This window comes from Tachyglossus aculeatus, unplaced genomic scaffold (genome assembly GCF_015852505.1).
Source record: "Tachyglossus aculeatus isolate mTacAcu1 unplaced genomic scaffold, mTacAcu1.pri scaffold_175_arrow_ctg1, whole genome shotgun sequence".
Taxonomy (NCBI): Eukaryota; Metazoa; Chordata; class Mammalia; order Monotremata; family Tachyglossidae; genus Tachyglossus; species Tachyglossus aculeatus.
Window position 1 is genome coordinate 269,057 of NW_024044896.1, and position 21,985 is coordinate 291,041.

At 49.9% G+C, this 21,985-nt stretch overlaps 1 protein-coding gene across 1 annotated transcript; it reads left to right on the forward strand.

Moving 5' to 3' along the window:
• The first annotated feature begins 1,325 nt into the window (after window positions 1-1,325).
• On the forward strand, window positions 1,326-20,959 carry LOC119923326 (oxidative stress-responsive serine-rich protein 1-like). The gene is made up of 2 exons (XM_038742758.1): window positions 1,326-1,421; window positions 20,755-20,959. Exons 1-2 carry the CDS (start codon window positions 1,345-1,347, stop codon window positions 20,957-20,959), a joined length of 282 nt encoding a protein of 93 aa, XP_038598686.1. The 5' UTR covers window positions 1,326-1,344.
• Window positions 20,960-21,985: the final 1,026 nt, after the last annotated feature.

Consider the following 21,985-nt stretch of genomic DNA (forward strand, 5'->3'; position numbering starts at 1 on the left):
GCCCCCTGGTGACCTCTGCCTTGTTCACGAAAGCTGCGCCTCGTGGCAGTATATTAGAGTGTAGTGCGGAACAGCAGACTTGTTCTGGGATGTTGCTCCTCTCTAATAATAATAATGATGGCATTTGCTAAGCGCTTACTATGTGCCAAGCACTGTTCCATGTGCTACTAGGCATTGTTCTGTGAAGCCGTGCCACCCTATCATCCATTCCGGGCACCTGGCGTCGGTCTGGGAACCTGCCCTTCCGTGGTTCGGTGAGGCTGCCACTCTCTATCACCTTCCGATGGCACTGATTTTGTTTTCCCATGGTGTTTGTGAAGCACTTCCTATGTCCCAGGCACCGAACTAAGTGCTGGGATAGAGATTAGTTCATCAGGTGAGACACAGTCCAGGTCCCACATGGGGCTCACGATCTTAATCCCCATTGGGTTCGAATCCCACCTCTGCCACATGTCTGCTGTGTGACCTTGGGCAAGTCACTTCACTTCTCTGAGCCTCAGTTACTTCATCTGTAAAATGGAGATTAAGATTGTGAGCTCCATGTGGGATAGGGACTGTGTCCGACCTGATTACCTTGTATCTACCCCACCGCTTAGCATAGTGCTTGGCATGTACCGGTCTGCTGTGTTACCTTGGGAAGATCACTTCACTTCTCTGGGCCTCGGTGCCCTCATCTGTAAAATGGGGATTAAGGCTGTGAGTACCGTGTGGGACTGGGACTTTGTTCAACCTGATCAACCAGGGCTTCTTACAGAGCCTTGCACATGGTAAGTGCTGAACAAATACCATTAAAAGAAATACCTGTTGCTGCTGCTGCTCCTCCTCCTCCTAATCCCCATTCCCAGTACTCATGACTGCTGAGACAACAGAAGCACAAACCCTGGTGAGCTGCTGGCCTTGGCAGCAACAGGGAGTTCTTGGCACCTGCTCTCAGAGTTAGTGAGCCAGGGAGTGTCTGAGGGAGGAGTCCACCATCACTTCTATTGAGCACTGAGTGTGTGCAGACCACTGTACAAAGAGCTGGGGAGAGGTCAATCTAAACAGAATCGGTAGACATGTTACCTGCCCGTAATGACCTTACAGTCTAGGGGGTAGACATTAATATAGATAAATTATGGTTATGGACATAAGTGCTGTGGAGCTGAGGGGGGTCCATAAAGGCGGGGCAGAGGCGACACAGAAGGGAGCGGGGGAAGAGGAAATGAGATTAGGATTAGTTTGGCAAGAGTTACAGGCTGGAGGGTGGGGGAATGGGGGTGGCGGGGACTGGGGTCCAGGCCTTATTGCTGAGCAATCTGAGCGGCATTAACGACGAACATCTGTGGCGGAGTAACACATCCCACCATGAAATCTGAAGCCAAGGACGCGGAAGAGGAGAGCCTGCAGACTACTTTCAAGAAGCTAAGAGTGGACGGGGCAGGGTGAGTAAGGACATGATGGATGGATCAGTCTCCCTTCCTAAATGGCAGGGGAGGCCCCGCTCCTGAGGCTAGAGAAGCAGCAGGCAAAGTGACTAGAGCACGGGTCTGGGAGTCAGAAGGACATAGGTTCTAGTCCCAGCCCACTCCACTTGTCTGCTGTGTGACCTCGGGCAAGTCACTTCACTTCTCTGGGCCTCTGTTACTGTATCTGTAAAATAGGGATTAAGGCTGTATGCCCTATCTGGGACAGGGACTGTGTCCATCCCAATTTCCTTGCATCTATCCTAGAGCGTAGTATAGTGCTTAGCACATAGTAAACGTTTAACAAATACCAATAGTATTATTACGCATAATGCTTCCCACTCTGGTGCCCCCAGTAGCGCCGTGCTTTCAAAACAGGTGCGTTTGAATCACAGTGCTTCCCGATCACACTTGTGGTCTTGCTGTGCTTGACCAGTCACCCCAGTGATTTCCTCGGGGTGCGGTTTTGGCTGCTTTCATGATACTCCAATGAGCACCTTGCCCCTGCTGACCACCATTAAATAATAATGATGATGATGGTATTTGTTAAGCGCTTACTAGGTGCCAAGCACTGTGCTACGCACTGGGGTAGATGACCCTTGGGGGTCATCAGGTTGTCCCACAAGGGGCTCAGAGACTTAAGCCCCATTTTCCAGGTGAGGGAACTGAGGCACAAAGAAGTTAAGTGGCTTGCCCAAGGTCACACAGCAGACAAGTGGTGGAGTAGGAATTCGAACCCACATCCTCTGACTCCAAAGCCCATGCTCTTCCTACCAGGCCACTCTGCTTCTCGAGGTGTTAAACACCTCTTTAGCATTTTGTCAGCAGTAGGGGAACCAGCAAAATGTAAACTAGATTCTTTCCTTCCTGAAAGAAGGAATTCCTTCTACAATTCGTTGCTCCCGCACATACACAAACATGGAACCCAGTCTTATAAACGAGATGATGATTGTGGAATTTTAAGTGCTTACCGTGTGCCAAGCACTGAACGAAGCTTTGGAAACCAGACCCAGCTGAGCACCTGTCTCGCAGCAGGGCTGAGCTGCTCGAATCACTTTCATTTCCAGAATCGGAAACCTTCCTCCTGGAAGGACAAAGCATGGTAAACATTCAGGGGATCTTCTTGGGGTTATTTTCAAACCCTAATTTGGCAAGACAGTGGGGTTGCAAGCTTTGTATTTCCTCATGTGAGAAGTGACTTGCCCAAGGTCAGAGAGCTGACAAACGGTGGAGCCGGGATTAGAACCCAGGTCCTTCTGACTCCCAGGCCTGGCCTCTGTCCACTAGGCCACACGGCTTCAACCTCTCCCTCCGTTCCTCAGAATGCCAGGTGCTGGCTACACGGTTGGCCACACGCCACCCTATGTGACTTGCCACCCTCTGGTGGCATGGCCGCCCCTGTTGGGATAATTCACTCATTCATTCATTCATTCATTCATTCGTATTTATTGAGTGCTTACTGTGTGCAGAGCACTGTACTAAGCGCTTGGGAAGTACAAGTTGGCAACATATAGAGACAGTCCCTACCCAACAGTGGGCTCACAGTCTAGAAGGGGGAGACAGACAAGAAGACAAAACATATTAACAAAATAAAAGAAATAGAATAAATATGTACAAATAAAATCAATCAATAAATAGAGTAATAAATACGTACAAACATATATACATATATACAGGTGGTGTGGGGAGGGGAAGGAGGTAAGGCGGGGGGGATGGGGAGGGGAAGGAGGGGGAGGGGAAGAAGGGGGCTCAGTCTGGGAAGGCCTCCTGCAGGAGGTGAGCTCTCAGTAGGGCCTTGAAGGGAGGAAGAGAGCCAGCTTGGCGGATGTGCGGAGGAAGGGCATTCCAGGCCAGGGTGAGGACGTGGGCCGGGGGTCGACGGCGGGACAGGCGAGAACGAGGCACGGCGAGGAGATTAGCGGCAGAGGAGCGGAGGGTGCAGGCTGGGCTGTAGAAGGAGAGAAGGGAGGTGAGGGAGGAGGGGGCGAGGTGATGGAGAGCCTTGAAGCCGAGGGTGAGGAGGTTTTGCCTGATGCGTAGAGTTTTTGCCTGCAATGGTATTTATTGAGTGCTTACTGTGCGCAGAGCCCTCTAGTAAGTGCTTGGCAGAGGATAACAGAACAATAGAGCACAGGCCTGGGAGTCTGAAGGATCTGGATTCTAATTCTGATTTTGCCACTTGCCTGCTGTGTGATCTTGAGCAAGTCACTTGACTTCTCTGGGCCTCAGTTCCCTCATCTGTAAAATGGTGATTCAACGCATGGACTGGGTCCAAGCTGATGACCTGGCATCTGCCCCAGCATTTAGAACGGTGCCTGATACAGTGGTTATAAATGCCATTTAAAAGAAAATATCATAAAAAAGAGAGAGACTGATGATGATAATGATGATGGCATTAAGTGCTGACTATGTGCCAGGCACAGTAATAATAATAATAATAATAATAATAATAATAATAATAATAATGGCATTTGTTAAGCACTTACTATGTGCAAAGCACTGTTCTAAGCGCTGGGGGGATACAATGTGATCAAGTTGTCCCACGTGGTGCTCACAGTCTTAATCCCCATTTTTACAGATGAGGTAACTGAGGCTCAGAGAAGTGAAGTGACGTGCCCAAGGTCACATAGCAGACTTGTGGTGGAGCCGGGATTCGAACCCATGACCTCTGACTCCAAAGCCCGGGCTCTTTCCACTGAGCCACGCTGCTTCCGCTGGCATGGTTACGGGCAAACCAAGTTGGACACAGTTCCTGTGAGGTAGCTGGGGCACAGAGAAGTGAAGTGACTTGCCCAGGGTCACACAGCAGACAAGTGGTAGAGCTGGGATAAGAACCCATGACCTTCTGACTCCTAGGCCCGTGCTCTATCCACTATGTCATGTTGCTTCCCCAGCATGCTGGAGCTCTAATCTCAGTCACTGGCCTGCTCTGTGTGACCTTGGACAAGTCTTCTCTTTGCCTTAGTTTTTCATCTGCAAAATGGGGGTTAAATACCTTTTCTTCTTCCCTGTTAATTCATGAATGTGGTTTTAATTATGGTACTCATTAAGCATTTACTCAGTGCCAAGCACTGTTCTAAGCACTGGGGTAGATACAAGGTCATCAGGTGGCCCACAGTCCCATGTGGGACTCACAGCCTAAGTAAAAGGGAGTAGGATCGAATCCCCACTTTACAGATGGGATAACTGAGGCACAGAGAAGTGTTAGGCTGCATTTCCCATGGGGGACAGGGATCGAATCTGATTCTATCTACCACAGCACTTGGCACAATGCTTGGCACTTAGCTGTTTGAAGAAACAATGTGGGACAGTGAATAGAGCACAGGCCTGGGAACTGGCAAGACCTGGGTTCTACTCCCAGCTCTGCTACTTGTCTTCTGTGTGACCTAGGGCAAGTCACTTCACTTCTCTTTAAAATGGGGATTAAGACTGTTTGCCCTATGTGGGACAGGGTCTAGGTCCAACCCGATTAGCTTCTGTCTACCTCAGCATTTGGAACAGTGCTTTACATCTAGTAAGTGTTTAAATACCATCCCCATTATTAGTATTATGAAGAGGACTACGGAAAGGGGGAAGGAGGACAAGGAGGAGAGGAAGGAGGAGGAGGAGAGAAGGAGAGGGAGGGGCAGGCTAAGCGGGAGCAGGTGATTTGTCCTCTCATAGGAGTGGAGCTCGATAGTTCAGGGATTGAGGAGGTGATGGAAAAGGAAGCAGAGGGAGCTGTTATAAATGACCCACTCTAGGGTTTTGGGTAGGAATGGTAAGAAGTGGGTGGAGTGAGCAGCAGATGGGACCGTGGAGTACAGGGCGGGGGGTTTTCTTGTTGTTTAAAACTAGGGGAAGTTTGGGGCATATTTGAAAGCAGTGGGGAAGGAATTGAATCGGCACAGAGGAACTGGTTGAAGATGCCAACCAGTCCTTAACTAGAAGAAAAGTGGATGCAGGTGTCCAGGTGGTGTGAAGGCAGAGCCATCTAAGGCAAAGTTTGAGGGATTGGACTTCTAAATTAGGCAGATGTGAGGTAGCTGGGAAGGATTATAATAATAATAATAATGGTAATGATAATAATGGCATTTGCTAAGCACTTACTATGTGACGAGCATTGTTCTAAGCACTGGGGTAGATACAAGGTTATCAGGTTGTCCCACGTGGGGCTCACAGTCTTAATCCCCATTTTACAGATGAGGGAACTGAGGCACAGGGAAGTCAAGTGACTCGCCCAAAATCACACAGCAGACAAGCGGCGGAGCCGGGATTAGAACCCACGAACTCTGACTCCCAAGCCCGGGCTCTTTCCACTAAGCCACGCTGCTTCTCCGTGAGGGAGGAGGGTGGATGTGGGGTGGGTGGGAAGATTTGGGGTCAGGGTAAGTCCAGTGGCTTCAGGGTCACTAGTCTTTGATAGTCGGAGGAGTATTTAGTACATACTTCCAAAGTGCACAGCATGGTATTAAGCACTGACGGTTGCCTCGGCGATAAGGAGGGAGTTGGGGGCACTGGAAGTTTAAGGCAGGAGTTAAAAGTCCAGAGGAGATGGTAAAGGCACCAGGCTTGGGAGTCCACGAGCCAGGGGAATCACTGTCGCTGAGCAGAAGAGAGAGAAAAGTGTAATTCCTTCTCACCGGCTCTGAGATGGTTGAGGTGATCCTAGTGCCTGGCTTCCCCCTAAAAGCACTCCGTGGCATGAGTGGTCTGATAGTGCTCCTGCGACTTGAGAAGGAAATGGGAACAGATGCAAAGTCCCTGTATCTCTTGGGTCTCACAGTCTAAGTAGGAGAGAGAACAGGTATCGAATCCCAGTTTTGCAGTTGAGGAAATGGAGGCCCAGAGTAGTGAAGTGACTTACCCAAGGTCACACAGCAATCAAGTGGCAGAGGCCAGAATGAGAATCCAGGCCCTCTGACTCCAAGGCCCAGGTTCTTTCTGCGAGATTCTTTGAAATCATCGGGAATTTCATAGTGTTCGAAGATCAGTCTGCCAATATTTGGGGAATCCGTGTGAGTCGTCCTCCCTCACTGTGGCCAGCTGAGGAAAGGTCTAACCGACCAGTCTTCCGTGATCTGGACTGGACTTCTGGGTAGGAATCAACCCACCCAGTAGGTTCTCTCTTTGGCCAGATTCCTCATCAACTGGGAAGGTTTGCAGGCTCAGGTTTTGATGACACTTCACTGGGACAAAGCATCCAGAGTGTGACCTTGGGCAAGTCCCTTTACTTCTCTGGCCCTCATTTCCCTCATCTGTAAAATGGGTTTTTAAGACCGTGAGCCCCCTGTGGGATGAACCTCGCCCAACCTGGCTAGCTTGTATCTACCTCAGCACCGAGTTCTGTGCTTGACACATAGGAAGTCCTTAACTATCAATCAATCAATCAATCAATCGTATTTATTGAGCGCTTACTATGTGCAGAGCACTGTACTAAGCGCTTGGGAAGTACAAATTGGCATCACATAGAGACAGTCCCTACCCAACAGTGGGCTCACAGTCTAAAAGGGGGAGACAGAGAACAGAACCAAACATACCAACAAAATAAAATAAGTAGGATAGAAATGTACAAGTAAAATAAATAAATAAATAAATAGAGTAATAAATATGTAAGCTCGTTGTTATTTATAATAAGCTAGTTATTACTCTAATAAATAGAGTAATAACTAGACTGTAAGCTCGTTGGGGACAGGGAATGTGCCTGTTTACCGTTATGTTGTACTCTCCAAAGGGCTTAACACAGGGCTGTGCACACAGTAGGCGCTCAATAAATACGGTTGACTAACAAGTACCACTTAAAAAAAAAACGTGTTTTATGATTCTCTTACAATATCAGATTGGATTCCCTGATCATATCAGATATGAAAGAGGGAGGGCGTCCCAGGCCAGAGGCAGGACGTGGAGGAAGGTCAGCGGCGAGGCAGACGAAAACGAGGTCCACTGAGAAGGTTGGCATTAGAGCAATCAAGTGTGCGGGGTGGGTTGTAGCCGAAGAGCAGCGAGGCAAGGTAGGATGGGAGGTAAGTAGCAAGTAATATGGAAGATGATCCCAGGACATTCTCTAGCAGATCATTTTCTTTGGGGAAGTAAAGTGTGGGAGGAAGTCTGGGAATCTTTTTAAGTGGAGTTGCTCCCGTGGATGAAGTTGCTTCAGCAGTTGCGGCGGCTGCCGAGGTGGCTGCTGTGAGCGTAGTGACTGTGGACTCTGAGCTGGGGGGAACCTGAAACTCTTTTCCTGTAGCCACGCACCCAGTTATTCTTGCTGCAGTAATCGCTGCCCTCCCTTCTCTGGCCCCTGGGTTTTTATTTTTCATGGGTCCCAAGCTGTCTGTCACCGGCGCCCCCTGGGGGTCAGGGGCTGTCATCTCATTCAGTTATTTATTTCCAGGGCTTGGCACGGTGCTATTTTGACCTCATTCGTTAAGAACTTTCTATGTGTCAGGCAAGTAGGAGGGCGAACAAGCACTGAATCCCCATTTTGCCTGGGAGTCAGAAGGACTGGATCCTAATCCTAGCTCTGCCACTTGTCTGCTGGGTGACCCTGGGCAAGTCACTTCGCTTCTCTTGGCCTCAGTTCCCTCACCCGTAAAATAGGGATTAAGACAGTGAGCCCCACGAGTGGGAAACAGACTTTATCCAATCCTATTTGCCTGCCTCTGCTCCAGTGCTTAGGTACAGCATCTGGCACATAGTAAACGCTTAACAAATGCCACAGTTACTGTGACTATTATAATTATTATTGTTTAGCAGTTGAGGAAACTGAGGATCAGTGACTGGCCCAACGTCACAAAGCAGGCAAACAGTGGAACTGGGATTAGAACCCAGGCCCGTGCTCTATCCATGGGGTCACACCGCCTCCCGGTGCTTGGCACACAGTAAGTGCTTAATCAATACTACTGCTTCTACTGGGAAGCAGCATGGCCGAATGGCTAGAGCCCAGGCCTGGGAATCAGAAGGACCAGGGTTCCACTTATCTGCTGGGTGACCTTGGGCAAGTCACTTCATTTATCTGGGCCTCGGTTCCCTCATCTGGAAAATGGGAATTGAGACAGTGAGCCCTATGTGGGGCAGGGACTGTGTCCAACCCACAGTTAGCTTGTATCTACCCCAGTGCTTAGTACAGCTCCTGGCACAAAGTAAGCATTGAACAAATACCACCGTTATCGTTAGTATTATCACCAAGGTTTGGCACCCTCCAGATGATGCTTCCTGCCCTGCTGCCCTCCCCCAAGGGGGCCTCCTCTATTTCTACTGCCCCGTCTCCCAGGAAAATTGAGAGGTCAGCATGCTCCTCCTCTCCCAGTTACGCTACCTCCTTCTCACCTTCAAAGGTTGGACACGGTCCCTGTCCCACAAGGGGCTCATCGTCTTGATCCCCATAGCAATAATAATAAATATGGTGGTATTTGTTAAGCACTTACAATGGGCCAGGCACCACACTAAGCGCTGGCTGTGGATACAGGCAAATCAGCTTGAACGCAGTCCCTGTCCCACGGGGGGCTCCCGGTCTTAATCCCCATTTTACAGATGAGGGAACTGAGGCCCAGAGTAGTGAAGTGACTCGCCCAAGGTAAAACAGCCAACAGGTGGCCGAGCCGGGATTACAACCCAGGTCCTTCTGACTCCCTGGTCCGTGCGCTATCCACTTGCCTGCTGTGCGACCTAGGGCAAGTCACTACATTTCTCTGCCTCGGTTCCCTCATCTATCAAATGGGGATGACATGAGATGAGGAGGAGGCAGGAGAGGGTGGGGGACAGGGTGAGGATGAAGGGAGGGGGTGCCCATGATGGAGTGGGGGGGGCGGGGGGCTTCATGGGCCACAGTGACATGGAGGCTTTTGAGGGGAGGGCATCGTGTAGCTGGGAGACAGGTCAGCTTGGCAGGCAGCAATCAGAAAGTGGGTAACAGTGTTTGGGCAGCAACTTTTGGGAAGATCGGTTGGTCAAGAAGGAGGAGAGAGAACAACGCTTGTCTCTTTGGGCAATCAATCAATCAATCAATCATATTTATTGAGCGCTTACTATGTGCAGAGCACTGTACTAAGCGCTTGGGAAGTACAAATTGGCAACATATAGAGACAGTCCCTACCCAACAGTGGGCTCACAGTCTAAAAGGGGGAGACAGAGAACAAAACCAAACATACTAACAAAATAAAATAAATAGAATAGATATGTACAAGTAAAATAAATAAATAAATAGAGTAATAAATATGTACAAACATATATACATATATACAGGTGCTGTGGGGAAGGGAAGGAGGTAAGATGGGGGGAATGGAGAGGGGGATGAGGGGGAGAGGAAGGAAGGGGCTCAGTCTGGGAAGGCCTCCTGGAGGAGGTGAGCTCTCAGCAGGGCCCTGAAGGGAGGAAGAGAGCTAGCTTGGCGGATGGGCAGAGGGAGGGCATTCCAGGCCCGGGGGATGACGTGGGCCGGGGGGTCGATGGTGGGACAGGCGAGAACGAGGTACGGTGAGGAGATTAGCGGCGGAGGAGCGGAGGGTGCGGGGTGGGCTGTAGAAGGAGAGAAGGGAGGTGAGGTAGGAGGGGGCGAGGTGATGGAGAGCCTTGAAGCACAGGGTGAGGAGTTTCTGCCTGATGTGCAGATTGATTGGTAGCCACTGGAGATTTTTGAGGAGGGGAGTAATATGCCCAGAGCGTTTCTGGACAAAGATAATCCGGGCAGCAGCATGAAGTATGGATTGAAGTGGAGAGAGACACGAGGATGGGAGATCAGAGAGAAGGCTGATGCAGTAGTCCAGACGGGATAGGATGAGAGCTTGAATGAGCAGGGTAGCGGTATGGATGGAGAGGAAAGGGCGGATCTTGGCAATGTTGTGGAGCTGAGAACGGCAGGTTTTGGTGACGGCTTGGATGTGAGGGGTGAATGAGAGAGCGGAGTCGAGGATGACACCAAGGTTGCGGGCTTGTGAGACGGGGAGGATGGTAGTGCCGTCAACAGAGATGGGAAAGTCAGGGAGAGGGCAAGGTTTGGGAGGGAAGATAAGGAGTTCAGTATTGGACATGTTGAGCTTTAGGTGGCGGGCAGACATCCAGATGGAGATGTCCTGAAGGCAGGAGGAGATGCGAGCCTGGAGGGAGGGGGACAGAGCAGGGGCAGAGATGTAGATCTGGGTGTCATCAGCGTAGAGATGATAGTGGAAGCCGTGGGAGCGAATGAGGTCACCAAGGGAGTGCGTGTAGATTGAGAACAGAAGGGGACCAAGTACTGAACCTTGGGGAACCCCCACAGTAAGAGGATGGGAGGGGGAGGAGGAGCCTGCAAAAGAGACTGAGAAAGAGCGATCGGAGAGATAAGAGGAGAACCAGGAGAGGACGGAGTCTGTGAAGCCAAGGTCAGATAGCGTGTTGAGGAGAAAGGGGTGGTCCACAGTGTCGAAGGCAGCTGAGAGGTCGAGGAGGATTAGGAAGGTCACATGAGATGAGATCTCTATAGTCCCACCGGTGCGTACTGCTCTTTTTCACTGGGCTCCTGAGCACCAGAAAAATCTCTCTATCAGAAGCAGCGTAGTCTAGTGGATAGAGACTGTGAGCCCACTGTTGGGTAGGGACTGTCTCTATATGTTGCCAATTTGTACTTCCCAAGCGCTTAGTACAGTGCTCTGCACACAGTAAGCGCTCAATAAATACGATTGATGATAGAGCACAGGCCTGGGAGTCGGAAGGACCTGGCACTGGGGTTGATTCAAACTTCCAGGTTGGTCACAGTACATGTCCCACATGGGGTTCACAGTCCCCAAATTACAGATGAGGTAACTGAGGCACAGAGAAGGTAAGTGACTTCCCCAAGGTCCCACAACAGACCAGTGGCAGAGCTGGGACTAGAACACAGGTCCTTCTGACTCCCAGGCCCGTGTTCCATCCACTAGGCCAGGCAGTTGCTTAGAACGGTGCTTGGCACATAGTAAGAGCTTAACAAATACCATCATTATTATTCCTAGTTGAGCAGATATTAGTTATTATTAATGCCACCTCTGATTCTAGATTGTAAACTCATACACTAGACTGTGAGTTCATTATGGGCAGAGAATGTGTCTGCTGATTCTGTTGGATTGCACTTTCCCAAGTGCTTAGCACAGTGCTCTGCACATAGAAAGTACTCAATACATTCCATTGACAGAACGATTTAGACACCTCCCCCACGACCTTGGAGGGGAGGATTCTGCACAGAATAATCTTATCCAGGAGACCCCTGGCTTGGGTTGGGTTTGGGTCGGTCCAAACCACTGGGAACAGTTCATGTCCCCGGGGGCCGGGGGGAGATTCGCGCGGTAGAACCAGGACCTACCGGCAGGTGGCGCCCGAGGCTTGGGAAAGGCCGGCAAGGCTCACTCTCAGCCAGTTCCTCCAGAATCCCACAAGGATCAATCGATCCATCAATCAATCAATCAATCGTATTCATTGAACGCTCCCAATGTGCAGAGCACTATGCTAAGCGCTTGGGGGGGTACAATACAACAGAGTTGGTAAACACGTTCCCTGCCCACAACCACCTTACAGTCTAGAGAGGGGGTCAGTCCGACAGTTAATGGTATTCATTGAGTGCTGAGCACTGTGCTGAGCGCTTGGGAGAGTACACAATAACAGAGTTGGTAGACACGTTCCCTGCCCACAACCACCTTACAGTCTAGAGAGGGAGTCAGTCAACTGTATTTATTGAGTGCTTACTGTGCAGAACACTTATACTAAGCTCTTGGGAGAGGAGTTAGTAGCTCCTAACTACCAAATAGCGAGTTAGTAGTAATAATAATAATAATAATAATGGCATTTGTTAAGCGCTTACTATGTGCCAAGCACTGTTCTAAGCGCTGGGGAGGGGAAACAAGGTAATGAGGTTGTCCCACGTGGGGCTCACAGTCTTCACCCCCATTTTACAGATGAGGGAACTGAGGCTCAGAGAAGTTAAGTGACTTATCCAAGGTCACACAGCAGACATGTGGCGAAACTGGGATTCGAACCCATGATCTCTGACTCCAAAGCCCGTGCTCTTTTCACTGAGTCACACTGCTTCTCCAAGCTCGGTTGGTAGCTACCGAGTAGCTACTAACTACCGAGTTAGTAGACACATTTCCTGCTCACAAGGAGCTTACAGACTAGAGGTGGAGACAGACATTAAAGTAAATTACAGATATACACATAATCAATCGATCCATCAATGGAATTCATTGAGCAGTTACCCTATGCTGAGCACCACACCGAGCCCTCGGGAGCGGACCATACGACAGAATTAGCAGACACGTTCCCTGCCCAAGGTGCCTCCAATCTAAAGGGGGAGGCGGGCGTCAATGTAAAGAAATAATTACTAATATTCAATTTCAAAAAGAAAAGTACTATGGGGCTGTGGTTGGGGGCGGATAAAGTCCTCCAGACTGTAAGCTGGATCATGGATTTCTGAATCGCAATTTCGCCCAAATTTCAACTTGGCACTCCAATTGATGAGTCAAAACTTGAGGAGTCGGAGACAGGGGAATGTCAAATGACTCTGTCCCTCCTCCTCCGATGGGGTTCTGGAAATCGAAAAGTCCAGCTTGCCAGGGTGATGCTGGTTTAGAAATGCCCAGATGCGGAGAGTGTCATTCCAAATGGAGTCGCCAAGGGCCCGGGAGTCAGAAGGACTTGGGTTCTAATCCTGGCACTGCCACTCGTCTGCTGCCGTTTGACCTTGGGCAAGTCACCTCACTTCTCTGGCCTCACTTCCCTCATCTGGAAAATGGGGATGAAGACTGTGTGCCCCATGGGGGTCGGGGACTGTGTCCAACTGGATTAGCTTGGATCTACCCCAGACCTTAGTACAGTGCCTGGCATAGTAAGCCATCAGCTTTGGATCTACCTCAGTGCCTGGCTCAGAGCAAGTGCCTAACAAATACCAGTGAAAACTAAAAATAAAAAGGAAAGGGGCAGAGAACCGGTGAAAGTGACGGAAAAGCCCAGTTTCTGGCTTCTCAGCAGGGGAAAGCACTGCCTCTCTAAGTGTGCAGTTGACTTCTCCCTAACCACCGGATTCCATTGAATGCCCTTCCCTTAGGCATTTCGCTTTCCAGAATCACAGGTGAGCCGGACACTGTCTCCAAGGGAAGACCTAAATGTTGACACTCTGCCCCCACTCCCCCTCACCCCCCCACCCCCGCCGGGGTCAGGGCAAGATGTCTTCTAAGAGCAGAAGACAATGGACTGTCATTGGCCCGGAAGCAGCTGGAAGTAATGCTCGACCAGCAGCAGAGTGGAAAGGCTGGGGGGAAATGCCCGTGGCTGCGGCTGCTCGCCCTTCTGGGTAAGGGCAACTGAGTCCACCGAGGCCGAGGGCACCGACCCAGGGGATGCCCAGGCGGCTCTCAGCCCCTACTTGGCTGCTCACGGGCCTCTGAAGGGAAGGGAGGCAGTGGGATAGTCCCGGCGGAAGACTGTTCGGCTGGGGAACGCCCGGGCAGGGCCGGCCCCTTAAGGCCCTGAACAACTGGACCGATCATCCCGTGGGAGGAAATTCTCAAGAACCCTAGGCTGAGGGCTTCCATAATGTCAGAGATCTCACTGCCTCTGGGTTGAGGGTTTAACAGAAGCAGGATCCTTTGTGCTCAGTGTTTCTCTGTATGAGAAACTGAATATCGTGGTTTGTTATTTGTTGTCCACAGCGGACTTGACATGACTGACTCCATTTTGTATATGCTGACAGTAACCCTCCATTTCTGCAGGCTGAGAGAACAAGTCTTGTGGTGTGTGTTGTGTGTGTAAAGCTATGCCTGGATTTTTTTTGTCTTTTCCTTGTCCTATGCTTTTAGGCGCCGGCTTTGCGGAAGACCTTTGTTATCCCGAGGAGGGTCGTATGTGATCCTCCCGGAGGCCATGGGCCTCGGAGGGATCAAAGGGGGGATTGTTGTCCACAGCGGACTTGACATGACTGACTCCATTTTGTATATGCTGACAGTAACCCTCCATTTCTGCAGGCTGAGAGAACAAGACTGTAACAGATGCCTTCAAGGCCATCAACAAGTAACACCCATCCGAAGAAAATTTACATCCCTATTACCTATCTATGCAAGGCCATAGGGCACAAGAATTTACATCCCTATTACCTATCTATGCAAGGCGTGGGAACGGAGAACAAGGATAATTTGTAACATCCTGCCGGTCCCAATTCCTGAAATTCCTGAGATTTCCAGATGCCTCATTCCCATGTTGCTGTAACTCAATAAAAGGCACAGTGATATTGGGATTGGGGCTGCTTGTCACTCGTACCTCTCCCAGGAGGTGAACGGGCAGGTAGCCACTTTCCTTCTTTACTGCTCTATCTGAACTCATGTCTCCGAGTCATTTTTCCTATCTGCATCACCACCCTGGGTACAAGAACCCTGCGGCCGATTTACACCGTGTTAATCTATTTTGCACCGTACTTGTCGATAACAGTATTACTATTCATAATAATAATAATAATGATGATAGTATTTGTTAAGTGCTTACTATGTGCCAGGCACTGTACTAGGCACTGGGGTAGAAACAAGATCATCTGGTTCAGTTCCTGTCCCACGTGGGGCTCACAGGCTCGATCCCCATTTTACAGATGAGGTAACTAAGGCCCAGAGAAGTGAAGTGACCTGCCCAAGGTCACACAGCAGGCAAGTGGAGGACCTGGGATTAGAACCCATGGCCTTCTGATTCCCAGGCCCATGCTCCATCCACTAGGCCATGAGGGTTGTTTCGTCCGTAAAGCTGAGTCATGAACCGCCCCCAGCCACCCACCGTCCCTGTCCCTAATTGACTCTATTGGGAAGAAACGGTCTCCGATCCAATGCCACCTTCACCGGCCTTTTCCCTTTGGAATCTTGCCTTTTTGCAGTGTGTTCATGATCACTATGATATTTGTTAAGCACTTACTTAGCACCAAGTGCTCCACCGGGCACTGGGGTAGGTAGTACTCATGGCATAATCAGATGGAAATCCAAACCCCAGCAGTCAGTCAGTCAGTCCATCATATTTAGTGAGCACTTACTGTGTGCAGAGCACTGTATTAAGTGCTTGGGAGAGGACAGCATAACAACAGACACATTCCCTGCCCAAAGAGAGCTTACAGTTGAGAAGGGGAGACAGACAGTAAAAGAAATAAATAAATGACTGATATGGACAAAAGTGCTGCGGGGCTGGAAGGGGAGGGTGGGAGGGATGAATAAAGGAAGCAAGTCAGGGCGATGCAGACGGGAGTGGGAGAAGAGGAAAGGAGGGCTTAGAAAGGAAAGGCCTCTGTCCTTATGGGGCTCCAAGTCTAAGGGGAAGAAGGAAAATTCAAATTTTCCCCTGTAGTAACTGAGGTATTTCATATGCGCTTACTACAGATTGTGAGCCACCCAAGGCATAGGAACTGTGACTAGTTCCCACCCACTAGTTCTCTTCTCTCTCAGTGTTTAATAATAATAATAATAATGATGATGGCATTTATTAAGCGCTTACTATGTGCAAAGCACTGGGGAGGTTACAAGGTGATCAGGTTGTCCCACGGGGGGCTCACAGTCTTAATCCCCATTTTACAGATGAGGTAATTGAGGCCCAGAGAAGTGAACTGACTTGCCCAAAGTCACACAGCTGACAATTGGCAGAGCCAGGATTTGAACCCACGACCTCTGACTCCAAAGCCCGTACTCTTTCCACTGAGCCACGCTGCTTCTCTTAGTTTAGTTTAGTGTTTAGTTCAGTGCTTTACACACAGTAAGCGCTTAACAAATTCTATGATTATTACTACCACTACTGTGTGCCAAGCACTGTGCTAAGTGCTGGGATAGATAATGGACAGCCAGATCAGATACGATCCCTGCCCATTTTGGACTCACAGTCTAAGAGGGAGGGAGAACAGGTTTGCTTTTTTTTATGGTATTTGTTAAGCACTTACTACGTGACAGGTGCTGAACTAAGCTTGGGGTAGATACAAGGCAATCAGGTTGGACGCAGTCCCTGTCCCACGTAGGACTCACGGTCTCAATCCCCATTTTACAGATGGGGTAACCGAGGCACAGAGAAGTCAAATGATTTGCCCAAGGTCACACAGCGGACACGTGTCATAGCCAGGTTTGGAACCCATGACCTTCAGACTCCCAGTCTGCTACAGACCCAAAGTCTCTCTTACTCAGATGAATCAGGCGTTTCTGTTTCTGGCAGTCCTGAGAGGGATGGGGGTAGGTGCCTTGCCCGGTTAGCCGGGAGTGACCAGCTCAAGATGAGCTTCCCAGCCAAATGTGGACCTTTCTGGGGTGAAACTGCATGCTCTCAAGGATGTGGGAAAGGAGGGTTTCCATGCAGGCCCTGTGGGGTTCTGGGAGGATCAGGGGAGATTCCCAGAGAGCCGAGTGCCCTACCCTGAACTTCTCTCAGGATAATAATAATAATAATAATAACAATAACGATGGTACTTCTTAAGCATTTAACTATGTGCCAAACATTGTTCTAAGTGCTGGAGTAGACACAAGTTAGGTAAGTTGGGTCCAGTCCCCGTCCCACATGGGGTTCACACTCTTAATCTCCATTTCCCAGATGAGGGAACAGAGGCTCAGAGAAGTGAAGCAACTTGCCCCAGGTCCCACAGCAGACATGTGGTGGAGTCGGGATTAAAACCCAGGTCCTTCTCATTCCCAGGCCTGGGCTCTGGCTGGCCGGACCCCCGGAAGACCTTGGGGAACTGGGGAGGGCAGAAGCTGTGGTGGGGGCAAGAAGTGGGCAGGGTGGGTTGCCCAGCCCATGCTCCATCTGGTTGGTTCATGAGGAACCCACCTGTGCCTTGCCTGGAGCTTGGCCAGAGAGCTGGCAGGATAGGGGAGCCTGTGAAAGCCAAGGGAGGAGGAGGAGGAGGAGGAGGAGGAGGAAGTGAAGTCATTGGCCTGGTATGTGAAGGTAGCAGTTGTATTGGCAGGGAGGGCCCCGTTGTCCCACCAAGCCAGAGCCCCTGACCAATGGGGCCGGCACCAAAAGCAGTCTCCTCCCCAGGATGCAGAGCCCTGGGATCGGGGCAGCGGCGGGTGCGGGGGAGAGAAAGGGAGAGAGACACAGTGAGAAGAGATCCATACAGATACAGAGAGAAGAGAGGGAGGCAGAGAAAGAGACAGAGAGAAAGTGTTCCACAGGGTTGTGATTCGGGGAGGCAGAGGGCCCCTGCCCCACCCAGAGCGGAGGGTACGAACCAGGGCAGGGCTCCAGGTACTCTCCCAAGCCACAGTACAGTTGTCTTAAGCTGTCGAGTTACTTGTCTGCTGTGTGACCTTAGGCAAGTCACTTAACTTCTCTCTGCCTCCGTTAGCTCATCTGTAAAATGGGGGTGAAGACTGTGGGCCCCACATGGGACAGCCTCATTATCTTGTATCTACCTCAGTGCCTAGAACAATGCTTGGCCCATAGTTAGGGCTTAATAAATATCTTCATCATCGTCGTCATCATCATCTCCGACCCATAGCGACACCATGGACACGTCTCTCCCAGAACACCCCTCTTCCACCTGCAATCGTTCTGGTAGTATATCCTTAGAGTTTTCTTCATAAAAATACGGAAGGGGTTTACCATTGCCGCCTTTCGCACAGTAAACTTGAGTCTCCGCCCTCAACTCTCTCCCATGCCGCTGCTGCCCGGCACAGGTGAGTTTTGACTTGTAGCAGATTGCTTTCTACTTGCTAGCCACAGCCCAAGCTAGGAATGAAATGGTATGCCTCTGCTTGACTCTCCCTCTGGTAATAGAGACCGGTAGAGTTCTGAAAACTCTGTAGGCGTGACCCTAAGAAGGGCCATAGTACAGTGCTCTCCACGTAATAAGCGCTCAGTGATCGACCGATAAGAGGAAATGAAAATTCCTCTTGGTTTAAGCCAAGCCGCTCTGGGTCAGTTGGCCCAACCATGGGCTCAGAGCCCACGGTCTGCCCACAGACCACAGGGAACATGCCACCCCGGGGTCCTGGGCTGCGTTTCGGGGGCAAGGGGAGCACTGGTTCCCCTAGGGCTGGACTTCCAGAGCATGGCCAAGTGGATAGAACCCAGGCCTGGGAGTCAGAAGGTCATGGGTTCTAATCCCAGCTCTTGCCACATGTCTGCTGTGGGACCTTGAGCAAATCGCTTCACTTCTCTGTGACTCGGTTCCCTCATCTGTAAAATGGGCATTAGAGCCATGAGCCCCATGTGGGATGTGGACTGTGGCTTGCGCTTGTATCTACCCCAGCGCTTAGAACAGTGCTTGGCACACTGTAAGCGCTTAACAGATGCTACAGTTATTATTATTATCACTAGCATCATCACTATTGTCTTCACGGTTACCTTGGCAGAAAATGTGGCAAGAATAAATCTATAGGTTTGAAACACCAGTTACACTTAAATGTGAAATGGACAACTGGAAGGTTTCAAAGACCTCCTAAATGTGAAAGGAGTAGTAGTAAATTTCAATCTCCCACTGAAGAATCTACTTGGACTCAGTAGTAGACTGAAGGTAGAATTACAGATCAAAGACAGTTGTAACAGATGAGTGTTGAGACCACGCATATGGATAACCCAGGAAACCTTTGGGACAAGAAAAGATTGAATCAAGCACCGTAGGAGAGATTGAATCAAACTCCATATAGGTCAAGCCAGGGCATTCTATAATATATGGAAAATGCCAGTGTAAGAAATACAGAAGCAGCATGGCCTAATGGATAGAGCCAGAGCCTGGGAGTCAGAGGGACCTGGATTCTAATCCCAGCGCTGCTGCTTGCCCGTTGTGTGAATTTAGGCATGTCACTTCACCTTTCTGTGTCTCGGTTCCCTCATCTGTGAGCCCCATATTTTTCAGAGTGAAGGGTTCTTTGTAGAGACATTCATACATACAAGCGCTCACTGTATAAAAGTCCTTCCGTGAAGACGGATATGGTCTTTCTTGAGAAGACATTAAGAGAGGTAATAGCAGGAATAAGCACTTCCGATATGCCAAGCACTTTTCTGAGTGCTAGGAAGGACTACACAGGTGGAAATGACCTCATTCCCATTGAAACACTGGTTGATAATTGCAAAGTTCACCAATGATGTGATTTTGGTGAACTTGCTAGTAGGGAACCAGTGTTTCAGTGAGAAATAAGAGAATGAGGACTAATCTTCCTCTGTAGCATGGGGGTTAAGACTTAAAGCACTATTATGAATGGGGTCTGTGCCCAACCCGATTACCTTGTGACCACCACACCCATTAGTTCAGTGCTTGGCACGCACTGGTCTGCCGTGTTACCTCGGGCAAGTCATTCCACTTCTCTGTGCCCTGGTCCCCTCATCTGTAAAATTGGGATTGAGACTGTGAGCCCCATGTGGGACAGGAACTGTGTCCAACCTGACCAGCCTGTATCTGCCCCAGTGCTTCGTACGGTGCCTTGCACATAGTAAGCGCTAAACAAATACCACCTAAAAAAAATCGCTGCTGCTCCTCCTCATCTTCCGATTAACCCCCATTCCCAGTGCTCACTACACTGCTGAGACAACAGAAGCACAAACCCTGGTGAGCTGCTGGTGTTGGCGGCAACAGAGAGTTCCTGTCACCTGCTCTCAGAGTTAGTGAGCCAGGAAGTGTCTGCTGGAGAAATCCATCATTGCTTCTATTGAGCACTTAGTGTGTGCAGCAAGCACACTGTACAAAGAACTGGGGAGAGGTCAATATAAACAGAGTTGGTAGACCTGCCCATAATGACCTTACAGTCTCTAGAGGGGTAGATAGTAATATAGATAAATTGCAGATATGGACATAAGTGTGTGGGGCTGAGGGATCCATAAAGGGTGGGCAAAGGTGACACGGAAGAGAGCGGAAGAGGAAATGAGATGAGAATTAGAAGAGTTTCACGCTGGAGGGTGGGGAATGGAGGTCGGGGGTTGAATCTTTGGTCCGGGCCTTATTGCCGAGCAATCCATCCGTGAGGTCGACAGGAGGATGGAAATGAATCCCTCGGTAACATCTCAATCCCCATTTTACAGATGAGGGAACTGGAGCACAGAGAAATCAAGTGACTCGTGGCTTAGTGGAAAGAGCACGGGCTTGGGAGTCAGAAGTCATGGATTCTAATCCCGACTCCGCCACTTGCCGGCTATGTGACCTTGGGCAAGCCACTGAACTTCTCTATGCCTCAGTTACCTCATCTGTAAAATGGGGATTGGGATTGTGAGCCCCACGTGGGACAACCTGACCACCGTATCCCCCCAGCGCTTAGAACAGTGCTTTGCACATAGTAAGCGCTTAACAAATACCATCATCATCATCATCATCATTTGTGGACATATTGCTGGAGGTTGCTACACAGAGCACACGTGAGCTCCTGCCCTCAAGGAATTTTTGATCCAGCAGGAGAGGCCAATCCTCGAGTAATGTACAACTGGGAGCAGGAGAGCCGGGAGCCCAGGAGCAGCTGTCTGGATCAGATCTGCACACAAGATCTCCTGGGAACAGGCAGGGAAGAAGTGGCAGCCACGGAGGAAGTCGGGGCTGTCAGAAGCCAGAGAATACATTTTGGATTTTACTTCATCAGAGGTTTGGGCCCAGTACCACATAGACAAGGTCTGCCTGACCTCTCCAATGTGCCGGGGGTAAGGTTTGGTTGTCGTTTTTTTAAAAATAAATGGTATTTGTAAAACATATACTATGTGCTAGGCACTGTCCTGAGCCCTGGGTTGGATGCAAGTACATCAGGCGGTACACACTCCATGTCCCACATGAGGCTCACGGGCTTAATCCCCATTTCACAGATGAGGTAAGTGAGGCACAAAGAAATGACTTGTCCAAAGTCACTCAGCACACAAGTGACATGCCAGGGTTAGAACCCAGGTCATCTGACTCCCAGACCCATGCCTGATCCATGAAGTTAGAGATTCAGGCCAGCCAGCGCTGTTCTGAAAGCCCCCGCTCCCATCCTCTCTCCCCCACCTCCTGCCCTTCCCCTCTCTGTTGACTTGATCTCAGCTAGGAATCCACACAACCCTGTCTTGAGCCTGTCACGGAGGGATTGTCTCCCCCTTTAGTTTCAGGCCCTTAATGTATGAGCCCTTCCCTGGGGATTGTCTCCCCTTCAATTCAGGTGCTCAAGGTAGGACCCTGTCAAAGGGGAATCGTCTCCCCTTCATCATCATCATCATCATCATCAATCGTATTTATTGAGCGCCTACTTTGAGTGTCTCAGAAACAAGTCCAAAGGCGAAACTGAGGCAGAACAGTGTATCCCTTGCTTAGCCTAATTAAAAGGTGGGTAGATGCCTACAGATAATCACACATACACAGTTACGGCAAAAAATCAATACCAATCTGATTGGCTTCCCTGGGTTTCTGGAAAATAGTCCCACATCAGAGGAGTTTCAAGGAAGCCAGGGGTAGGAAGTGAGCAAAAGGTCGGCGGTGAGATAGATGCGATCGAGGTACAGTGAGAAGGTTAGCACCAGAGGAGCCAGGCATGCAGACTGGGTTATACTAGGAGATCAGTGAGGTGAGGTAGGAGGGGGCAAGGTAATTAAGTGGTTTAAAGTGAATGGTGAGGAGTTTTTGCCATAGTCACCGGGAAGCTTGACCCAGCCCCTGTTCTGCTATG